The sequence below is a fragment of the Hippoglossus stenolepis genome, chromosome 20 (genome assembly GCF_022539355.2).
Source record: "Hippoglossus stenolepis isolate QCI-W04-F060 chromosome 20, HSTE1.2, whole genome shotgun sequence".
NCBI lineage: Eukaryota > Metazoa > Chordata > Actinopteri > Pleuronectiformes > Pleuronectidae > Hippoglossus > Hippoglossus stenolepis.
In genome coordinates, this window is record NC_061502.1 from 16558567 (window position 1) to 16570326 (window position 11760).

The 11760-nt window shown below is 41.5% G+C and overlaps 1 protein-coding gene across 19 annotated transcripts in view; it reads right to left on the reverse strand.

The window, feature by feature from the left end:
• The window catches only part of ptprk (protein tyrosine phosphatase receptor type K), a 97146-nt gene that overhangs the window by 20975 nt on the left and 64411 nt on the right, over positions 1 to 11760 (reverse strand). For all 19 annotated transcript variants that reach the window (XM_047338008.1, XM_047338021.1, XM_047338020.1 and 16 more), the window contains 9 exons: positions 5061 to 5243; positions 4420 to 4539; positions 4051 to 4160; positions 3754 to 3955; positions 3558 to 3663; positions 3193 to 3265; positions 2836 to 2958; positions 2402 to 2476; positions 2256 to 2292 (listed from right to left, as the gene is read on the reverse strand). In XM_047338008.1, the coding sequence (XP_047193964.1) occupies positions 2256 to 2292; positions 2402 to 2476; positions 2836 to 2958; positions 3193 to 3265; positions 3558 to 3663; positions 3754 to 3955; positions 4051 to 4160; positions 4420 to 4539; positions 5061 to 5243 (1029 nt within the window). The remainder of the gene's footprint in view (positions 1 to 2255; positions 2293 to 2401; positions 2477 to 2835; positions 2959 to 3192; positions 3266 to 3557; positions 3664 to 3753; positions 3956 to 4050; positions 4161 to 4419; positions 4540 to 5060; positions 5244 to 11760) is intronic.

An 11760-nucleotide genomic window follows, 5' to 3' on the forward strand; every position in this document is an offset into this window, starting at 1 on the left:
TTGATCATAGACAGAGAGCGAGCGAGAGCGAGAGAGCATCTGTTTTCATGCTTCTGAGCTCTACTTAGTGATCTGATCTCATAACGCCAGAGCAGTTCATACTGCGACGTAAGAACATTATCATGCATTATGATAATCCAACACAAAGACGTGCACAAAACTCAACATAATGCAATACGTCTATCAAATAATAATCCACTTCTAAAAGCTGAATAGCAACAAGATAAAAAATAATCTGCCTCTTTCTCTTTATATCTCTCAATATTTGTGACCTTAACATATTGTGGAGTTATAACGTTTTTCTGGCACTAAAGTCTTTGGCATGTGCTCGTCCTCGTCCACAGTTATTACGCAACAATATTACCCCAGCACACAGTGTAGGTTTGAGATTGATGGATGAAGTATGAGCAGAAATGTCAGGTGAAAAAAAATTGCTTTTATAAGATAATTATTCTGTATTTTTCTTTCTGTTCCGCTCTGAATAGTTTATATTCACGAAATGATGTTTTTCATTAAATTCCTCCTTTGTTTGTATATTTCATGGTCACAATACAAAATAAACTAACTCAAAATAAATCCTTATCAATTTATATGCATGAGTTTGTGAAAAAATATTATAAAAAAATATCTTAACAATATTGGCCTCAAAAATCAAATATCTTGGTAAATTTATCTTGAATATTTAGTCACCAACGAATAATAGTTGTACATTAAACAAAGTTACAACAATCTGGTTTGCTTAATGGAGCAAATTTGCATAACACTTGCTGTTTTAAACATATTTTATAACTGACCAAGAAACCTTTGGTAAGTAAAAGGGACGAGACAAAATATAACAAAAAAAGGAAAAACAAACTTCACAGGGTTCTGAGTCTGACCTCATAATGTCGGCAGTAGCTCTTAATGTCTGCAAAAATTATCCAGGTCAGTACACTAACAATCATAACAACAAGTAACACACCGCCACACACACACACACACACACACACACACACACAGACAAAAAACACCCTGAGGCAGCAATGACAATACACAATACCCCAGATGACCTAATAGGACCATCATCACTTAATCCTCCATCCCGGATGCACGGGTGAGTGCACACACACACACACACACACACAGGGACATAAAAAAAAGAAGGGACAGTCGTCCGACCTCTCTGTCCATTAGAGCGTCTTTCTCCCAGTTATTAAAAAAAAATCTAGAATCCTCTCTAAAGTCTTTGAGCTTCACTCAGACGCCCTCAGGCCACAGAGACCAGAGACCAGAGACCAGAGACCAGAGACCAGAGCTTTCTCTCTTTCTGGCAGATTTTGGGTGAAGAAACCACCTGTTCCAGTAACTGCTTCTCTATGGTCAGGCCCCTGATGTCAGATGGTAGTGATGATGATGACGCTACTCTCAGCCGGTTTTAACCCAAATAACTTGCTTTGTTGATTAATCAATTTCTTGACTGATAAAAATGAATTGGCTCTTTTGTAATTTATTATACTTTTCTAGCCAATAAAACATGGGGATTACTCAGTTTCATATTATATATAGTTTCTATATTTTCGTGTATTGATGCAACCATTTTCAATACCAACTATAAAATGATTGGCGGTTAAATTGATCCTGAATATAATCAATAGTTGCAGCCTAAGTTGACAAAGCGACAGACGTTACTGTTGTGTTCTACATTACGAGCCACGTAAACATAAAATTGTCTCCTCTGTTAAAAGCTCTCCACTTCACAACCACACATCTGTACACATCAGTTTCAATGAAAACATGTTAATGTGTTTTTCTGTTTATCCTCGTTCTTACTCCGCGCGGCTAAACTCTGATCCGTCAGCCACATTCCTGAAAACACTGTGTGTGCACACGTGTGTGTGTTCTGTGCATGTGTGTACTTGTGCGAGGTTGCCCCGGGGATTAACTCCGCACCATTTAAAGCCAGTCTGATAATCTATAAACATATGGCTACTTGGAGAAGCATCAAATGTTAAACTCCGAGTCCAGTTAAATGTGTAGATAGACATACATGACGTTCACATGTTTTCTCTCTCTAGCAAGCACAAATATTATCTTATCCTCACTAATGCTCTTAATACAGACTCATCTCTGTCAAACACCACTCCATTCAGAAGTAAGGGACTGAGAAGATTATGAACACTGACTGCATCAAACAATCTGTCACTGAGGAATTCAACCAAATAAACATCGTAGCATTTGATCGTCAAAGTAACACTGAGAGAGATTTGTGCTCTCACCTTTAGTCGCCAGCCTCAGACACTGGGTTTTAGTTTCCTGAAGAGAAAGACACATTAAGACCAATAAGTCCACAAACAAACACAGTGAAGCATGAAACCAAGAGAATGTGACTTTCTATGTTAAGAGTAACCACGTGTGTATTTACCCGCTCTGTGCTGCTAACAGCCTGAAGGTAGATGTTGTAGTTCTTCCTCGGAGCCAGCGGAGGATTCCAGAAACCCTGGAGATAAAAACATAAAAAGTGATTATCGACTTTATATAAAGTGAAATACAGGCACTGATTTCACTTGTTAACTCTTCTACGGAGAAAATACTTTCTGTCCCTTTTCGTTTGCCGCCCGGTAAATTCAGCTCAACACAAACACTATACAAAGTGTAAAGTTACCACAATCCAATTCTCAATATCTCTAATGCAAATGTTTTAACATGTTATATCTCATTTGCGTGAACTGCACTTGCTTGAATTAAGAAAATCCACGGTTACGGGTTTGTTACCCTCTTGATTGTGAGTGTGCTGCACAGTGCTTCCCTCTGTTTCATATCTAATGATTTAACTATGATTTATTGCTTCTAACTTGCCTGATACGTCTTGTTGTCGCCCACAGTGAAGGGGAGCGGCTCAGGCAGGTTGCTGGGGGAAAGCTGGGCGGCATAATAATACGGAGATCCACCACTGGACGCACTGTGGTAGGAAACTGGGACCTGGGGAAGATGATTTATTAAGAACAACATGTTAATAAATCTGACGTAAATAAAACAACATCAATCAAATTAAAGCTCAACAGTCAAGTTTTTTCTGAAAGTAAAAGCTACTCTGCTCTAAAATCTAACTTTTTTAGTAGTATGTTTGCAAATAAATACATAGAAAAGCTTTATATAGAAAAGCTGCGATGGCCTGGCTTCTTACATCTACTGTAGAAACAGATAAATAATCACCTCGTAACAGTCAGAGGAAGCTTGGCGTCGAGTCCGCTGAGGATTCACCTCCTCCACCACAATCTGGTACGCACTGTACACACAAGTAGACAATGTTATCATTATTTTAATTATTTCAATACACTCATATACACAAGACACTAGAATGAAAAATGAGATATCAATCAACTCTAATTTCAAAAACAAGCTCTGTAGTTACATGTTTATGTGGTAATCTGATCCCATGCTAATCCTAGAAAATAACAAGTGCAGCGTATTTGTTTTTGTTTTCCTTTATGCTTTAATTGTTGCTTTACATTAAGGAAAAATATGCAACCCAACCTAATGCCAAAGGTGAGAAATATGAATTCTAACCACACACGTACCTTATAGGAGCTCCCTTGGCCTGTGCAGGTTTGAGCAGGACAGTGATGGTTGTTGCAGTTTCATTCAGAAAAGCCTCCGACCCGTCGTACTCATCGATTGTCGGGGCTGAAAAACGAGCACCAGAGCGTTCACGTCACTTTTCCTTCTATCTAAACGTGATAATAAAACATTAAAGCATCAAATCTCATTTTCTACCTGAGATGTTAGTTGACACGTTGAGCGTGGTTGCGGGACCAAATCCTTTGGAGGTGGACGCTCGTATAGAGAGATGATACGTGACGCCCGGGTGGAGCTGGGGAAACAGGTGGTAGGTGGCGTTCGAGGGCAGAGACGCCGTGAGTCCCGGCCGCTGCAGAGGCACCGAGGGGTCGTATGAACGTATGCCGCTGTAGCTGATCTGAGGTGTTGCAGAAAGACAGAAAAAAGTTTTTAATATTTTTCCAAACATGTGGCTCCTTCATCAGCTCCTTCTACTGCTGCGGCCGTCAGTACCTCGTATTGTATGATGATTCCATTGGGTTCAGTCGGTTCCTTCCAGTAGAGAAGAATTCTGTCTTCAAACGGAGTGGCTCTCAGCGACTGACTGGGAACTGCACCTGGAACTGTTGACATATACACAGAGACAATTATTCAACGCTAATGGAATTAAGATACTGTCCTCAGAATGAAAGAGATCCACCAACGACAGGAATACACACAACAGTGATGCCTTAAACTGTGTGTTTTAAAGTTGTAACTTAATTTAATTAAGTTAATTTACAACATCCTACAACTCCTTTTTGTACTTTATTCCACAGCATCTGTTACCTAACCTGTCAAAATACCTGTAAACATGCTCTACAGATAAAAACAGGCATTTACCATCTTCATCAGTTTGAATGACGGTCTCGTCGCTCTCTTTCCGTCCCTCTGGATTGGTGAGGATCATCTTCAGGCTGACGTTGGTGTAAGGCGGCAGGTTCCCCACCAGGTGGCGTGGTGCTGAGAAGGAAAAAAACATGTTTAACGATTATTTATTATTGATTTAGTTTAACAACCAAAGATATTCAATTTACAACGATATATAGCAGAAAAAAAGTGCGAATTCACTAATCAATCAATAATGATTTGTTTTAGCACTAACTGCATCAATATCGCTCTCGTATGATCGGTAGTAAAGGTCGTTCTTAGCATAGATAGATAAGATTCCCAACAATATTCAGTTAGTTTTAGTTTTATTAGTTTTCAAGGACTCATTGAATATATATGAAATTGTGTTTCATATATATGTTAAAAAGTAATTGATCCATTTTAATCTATATTTCAGAAATTAACATAGAGTCAATGCTCCCACTGAGAATCAACAGTCCATAAATAAGGTGTTTTCTTATTAATCAGACAGTTTTAAATTGATGTTTAATCAATAAGTTATGAAAAATGTATTTACATTAAAACCCTCATAGGTTTTGTTGTATAATATGAAATAGCAGTGAGTAAAACTGCATTAAAACGTTGGGTCGTACCTTTAGGGTCCATGTCCAGACAGTCGGCCTTGCTGCGGTTGCTGGACGTCATGTAATGGTAACAGATGGTGACGTTGAAGGTGTGACAGCGGGTGATGTTGTAACCCAACGACTCCCAGTCCACGGCGATCAGACGGGACCTGGTCTCTGCGATCTTCAGCCTCTTGGGGGTTCTCATAGGTTCTGCAGGAAGAGGGAACACAGAGGGAAGGTCAACCACCATGACGAGGAGCAGCGGCGTTACGGGAAACGTTTTACCATTTTGTGATGAATCCACACGCAAAGAGACTTCAATAAACTTTAGAAGGTTTATAATTAATGTGCACGGTACTTGCAATGTACTTGGTCTTGCCAAAAAAAGCCCAAGAGAGCTGAGTCAACTGTTTCCCTCTATAAAACGAGGGTTTTACTAACATCTATTCCGGCTCCTCGCTGCCATTCAACTGCTCCTCAAATGCAATAACTTCTACGAGGCACGTCTTTGATTTCCATCTTTTATGTGTAATCAGGACTGTAATAGTCAATATAATCTCCTCTCCCGCCGGCCTGGGGCTTTAATTACCTTAACTGGCTCATTTAACTGGATCAATAACCCCCAGCCCCGTCCACATCCCACCAGCCGAGCGACTCCAGGCCACACAGCCCAGCATTGAGATGTAAATGGCCGTGCATCCTCGCACCACTGGTGGTTTCCTCAGCTATTCAACAGTGAGGGTGGACCACCTCACACAGAGGAGCTACTTCTGAGGCTCCCCATCTGCATGGAGGACCTGCCCTTCTCTGTAGGAAAGCCATTATCTTCAGCAGCCATCAATCGTTGCAGAAGAGCGATTTCTCGAGTGGAGGGAACCACTTCTCCGGCTCGAAAAAGATATCTCTCAATCAAAGAGGCTGCTATTACTCCACAGGACAAACTGCTCCTTCTACTAATCACACAGCGGTTACCACTTGATCTACAAGAGTTAAAGTGCAGCGTACACATCTGTGTGCGAGTGTGTGACGCCTGACATGTATTCAAAAAAAGTGGAGCTAAACTTTGGGGCTTTAAAAGTGTAGTTTTCTGTATTTTCATCCTCTGCAGAAATCATATGTTTGTGTTCACAACACATCGAAACTGGTGTTGGTTTAATATGGGGCTGGAGAACGTCCTGAGCAAGTGACTCAGATATGTGTGTTCTCACGTAACGCCCCTCCAGAAAACTTCAGGAGAATATCCAGAGTTCAGTGCATGACTGAAAGCAGCTTTATATATGTTGAAGACATTTTTAGAAAAGGTTTTCTTGAGTTAATTGGGGCATTAGGTTATCGTGACAAAGAACCCAAAAGAATACACAATGTATTTCGGATCAATAAGAGCCAATTATAAATATGCCTTGATTAATTCTGATACTGATCTTTGAGATTGGCTCTGGACAACCCTGGGCAAGCAAAACAAATTTAATTAAAAGTTCTGTTTACTGTTCCTTGTAATGAACTGACAAGATTTAATTCACAGTGATAATCATTTTTATCACCTGGTGATGTTCTATCTCTGCCTCGCTGTCACCCTCCTGCTCCCGTAGTCCTTCCCATATATGAAAATCTCATTTTAAATACAGATGCAAGTCTCTCCACAACCCCCTTCTTGTCTCATTTTCTGTTTTTCCCTGGGTCTTCCTCTCTCGGGGGAGACAACACAAGGACACAAACTTGTCGCTTGTTCTGACAGCCCATTATCTGCCTGTCACTCACACACACACACACACACACAGACGCGCACAAATGCACAGAAACTCACATGCACGGCCAAACACACAGAAAGGCTTCGGGTTGTGACCGAATCAAGATTAAATCTGAGCCGAGCATGTAAAGGTTTATTTATGTGCGTGTGCATGTGTGTGTGTGCGTATGAGCCTTTGTGTGTGTGTGTGTGTGTGTGTGTGTGTGTGTGCAGGTCTTAATAAAACTTCTGTCAATAAGAATGCATTGTCAAGGTCAAACGTGCACTCACTCACAGAGCTGAGGGCAGAATACAGATTTGAGGTTTGCTAAGTCATTTAGATGCTAATCGCTCCCTAATAAAGAGACATATAGACATGTGAGAGAAAACCGAAAGAGAAGGAACACAGAGAGAGGGATGGAGGTCGTGGAGATCCTCGGACGGACAGGTAATTGTCTGCCGAGCTGCTGCACAAATATTATTGCTCAGCGGTGTGTGTGTGTGTGTGTGTGTGTGTGTTAATAGCTGAGGGGTCGGAGCATTTCATTTTAGCCTCAACCTGTTATTAGATGGTTGACATTTAAATAGAGTGAGAGGGAGACCTGCTGTATTCTCTGCCTGTCTCTCCACCACCGTCTCCTCTCTCTCTCTCTTCCTCCATCCATCCATCCCTCTCTCTCTCTCTCTCTCTCGCTTTCTCTCCATGCTCAAATCAATACTTGTGATCCTCATCATAAACCTGGCTATTACACACAACACACACACACACACACACACACACCCCCACACGCACGTACGCGACTGTGGGAGTGCAGGGCAGTCTAATAAATTGTATTGATTTCATGGTCTCTTGATGCTAACAGTGCTTCACACTGATGGTCCTCAACGTGGAATTAAAACAAAATATATGACTCACTGCCTGTCTGACAAACACACAAACACACACACACAGACACAGAAAGAAAGAAAGAAAGAAAGAAAGAAAGATAGAAAGAAAGAAAGAAAGATAGAAAGAAAGAAAGATAGATAGAAAGAAAGATAGATAGAAAGAAAGAAAGAAAGAAAGAAAGAAAGAAAGAAAGAGTAAAAACAAAGCCGTGCATGTAAAAATGAAAGTGGGTCTGGAGGGAGTGAGGGACAGATAAAGGGAGCAGAAGATGACAGAGGGAAAGAGAGAGAGAGAGACCGAGAGGGGGAATGGGAAAAGACGATAACTAGTTTGGAACGTGGCCAGGGCGAAGCGGGACCCGGTCCAACGGTAAACCACAGAGGCTGCCTTGTCCTCTCCTCCTCCGGTCGACAGACAAACGGCTGGATTCATGTTGGAACTAAAAGGCTTTGTTCTCCACAGATGGAGCTTTGAAAACAATAACAATACCAATAAACACCAACAATAACACCGAGCACGGCAAGCTTCATATCAGCACAATCCAGAGGTTTGAATTAAAGAGCGCACAACAAAAGAGAGAGAGGAAATAAAACTAAATTAAATAGAACTACGCTGAGGGCAACAACAAAAAAAAGTCTCCTGCATCATGAACAATTAGGAAGAGCCAAGAAATATACAGTAAAGAAAAGAGGAGGAAAGAGAGCGGAGCCTGAAGAACAGAGGGAGGGAGAGGGTGAGGAGGGAAGGAGAGGAGAAAGGGGTGACAGGAGACACAGCCAAATCCAAGTTAATCTGTCCAATTAGTTCCTGGTAATCCTTCCACTGTCATGAGGAAGACAAATGAAACTCCGCTCATTCGTTCTCATTGTCTCCGTCTCCCTGGACCAGATTTAAAAAACATGAAAGATGCACATTTCAGCCGGACCATGTTTTTCAATTTGCACTTTCAAGCCCCGTGGACTCTGATCTACCGACGCGGAGGTTAATTATGAAAAAAAAAAGCCGATTCCGTGCGGGGGGGAATCGTTTTGAAATCAGGATGTTCGGAGCGAGGAAACAAATTCTAACTGGTGATTGATGATGACAGAGGAATGCTGGTGAATAAAAATGACATTTCAAGACATCTATATTTACAAAGAGAGGTAAAGAGGGGAAATTAAACACTCTTCTAAGGAGGAAGCTGAACTATAAACGATGCACACAATCAAAGGACGACAACATTCTACATATTTACTGTGGAGAAATGGCACAAAAAGACAAAAACTAAGTGTGTGTTACTTTATTACCTTCGTCAAAGAGGTCATGTTTTCATCATAGTTTCTGAAATTAAGGTCCCGACCCTTAAAGCGTCGCCCTGCTGACGTCGTACGTGTGAGTTTTCACACGTATGAAGAGGAACATGTGAAATATTGTGTGTGATTCCGACATCCTCTGTGCTTGTGGGTCTGAAAATGTGCGTTTTTGTGATTCCATTCTTCCATTAATCCAAGTGATGCTGAGTTCGTGCAACACAGGAGAAATACTGTGACTCCTCTGAACTGTGTGTGTGTCTGTGTGTGTCTGTGCACTTCTATACTTCTTAGTGCATCTCTCTTCTGTGAGTGCCCATGCCCGTGTAAATATGGCTTTGGAGTGTGTGTCTGTGTGTGTGTGTGTGTGTGTGTGTGTGTGTGTGTGTGTGTGTGTGTGTGTGTGTGTCTAACCTGCCATGACCAAGAGGTTTTCAGCAGAAAATTCAGGATTTGGATTAAAAGCTACTTCATCACCTTCCTCTGTGTCACACACACACACACACACACACACACACACACACACACACACACACACACACACACACACACACACACACACACACACACACACACACACACACACACACACACACACTCTATGTGCACACTCTCACGAACTCTTCACTTCAAGTTGATTATTTTTCACCCTTTAGACAAGAGCAATAAATCACCACAGAAGGAAAATCGAGAGGAGTGGGAGAGCAGCGGAGACGGAGGGGAGCGCGAGAAAGAAGCAGAGATAGAAAAGAAATCAAAAAGAAGAGTGTAGAAGAGAAGTGAGGAGACGAAACGCTGCCTCGCATCACATTAACTGCTCTGCGGTGTGCGATTCCTGCATTTGATCAAACTTTATTGGTTTTTAATTAAACAGTGTTTAGCGTGGTGATAGATCGGGTCTATGTCGGGTGTTTGTGTGCGTGTTTCATCGTGTTGCTGAGCGCGCATGTCTTCATTACATTGTGTCAGACTAAATATTCAGTAAACTACAGGTGGTGGGATCAGACAGACCGAACCACACAGGAGAAGCAAAGGAATCATTAGCATTTAAATAACATTTTCTAACCTGCGTGTGCCTGTCGCTCAAAACACTAAACTCTGTGTGTGTGTGTAAGTCTGAACTATTTAGGTTATCTTGATGTGGACATGTAAACTCTATATTAAATATATTTATAAAGTAATTAATAATATCTGGTTGTGTGGTTCAAAGGTAGAGGGGGTTGTCCATTAATTAGAGGGTCGGTGGTTCAATACCCGGCTCCTCCAGTCCATGGGAAAACTACTGAACCCCACATTGCCCCTTTGGCCGAAAGTGGTTTGTAATAGAAAAAGTTCTGCATATAGAAGTAATGTGTGAATGGATGGGTGAATATGCCACTGGTACTGGATAAGACTGAAAAAGCGCAATATAAATACACTCTAATATTTATTATTGACCCTTTGATCAATACTACTCTCATATCCTGGGAAAAAACTGAAATGAAATCCACCTACCAGCTTCAAAGCTCACTAGCTAACACCAGTGTTTCCCATGAATTACCCAGACTGCCATATTCTAATTTGTTCTTTTTATAATATATATATTTTTAGAGTGTTTTGTGCCGTTGCTTTATTGTAGAACCGTGTGCACATTATATCCTGTTTGTTTAATCTGTGTGGAAGTGTAGAAACTCCACGTTGGGGATTTATCGAGGGGGGGGCGGCGGGAGGTTATGTGCTATTTCTTGGTCGGCTATTGTCTCTGCAACCAACCTAAGCCACTGGGCATGGAGCTGGGATGTGGGGGGGGTTTTGGAGTGGACGGCACTGTGATGCACACTGACCCAGATTTATCCAGGCACTATCACAGGGACACACTGGAAACCACTGAGCCTCACAACCTCCCAGAAATGACTAGAGCTCGATCCATATATCTGATATGAACCTTATAGTATGTCGATATGAAAACTTGTATTTTACAGGATAAATACTGAAGAAAAGAGATTCGAGTATTTCCTATAACGTTGAATGTCTTTTTCAGCCTTGTTTTGAGGAAACTATCCCAAACTGTGGAATAGTTTCACTCAGAAGTGGCATTTTAAAAAAAATCCTTTTATAAACTGAACAGGAAACTGGGTGATGTCAGCACGAGGACATTTGCTTCAGTGTCAGTAAACGCATTAGAGCAGAAATCGCTCTGAACACGATGAAAGGTTTCTGATCATGTCTCGTAAACTTGATTATTTTCTCGTGAGTAGACAGAAACTATTCAGATGCACAGGATGATTTGATTCTCTCAACTCATAACCCCCCCCATTCAACTGCTTTGGTCTGATAATCAGCAGATTACGACAATGACGTTAACGGCTTTAACACAAACGTGCTCCTGCGTGAGGGAGGACCAGATTCATTTCCTCTTCCTGTCAAACAGGAAACTGTTCAATACACGAGTCGCCTGAACAAGTCTATGACTTCCTCAATAAACACACACATACACACACACATATACACACACACACGAAGGTTCATTCAAGCAAACACACACACACACACGTTGGCAGACATCAGTCAGGCCCTGTGGTTATGAGTTTTTCCTCAGTTTCATCTTTCTCCAGCGCTCTTTCTTTTCCAGCCTTATTGTTTTTCATCATCTCTCCATCGCTCCCCTTTTCTGTTTCTCATTCAAGCTCATTGTTTCTCTTTCTGTCTCTTTCTCTCTCGCATCAACCCGCCCTCCCTCGCCCCCTCGCCCTGTCTCTCTCCCTCAGGCTAGCTGTGTTTATATTTCAGTCGTTTATTTCTACAAATGTCAGACAGTGTTTCTGCCCTCCGTCTATTGATCCA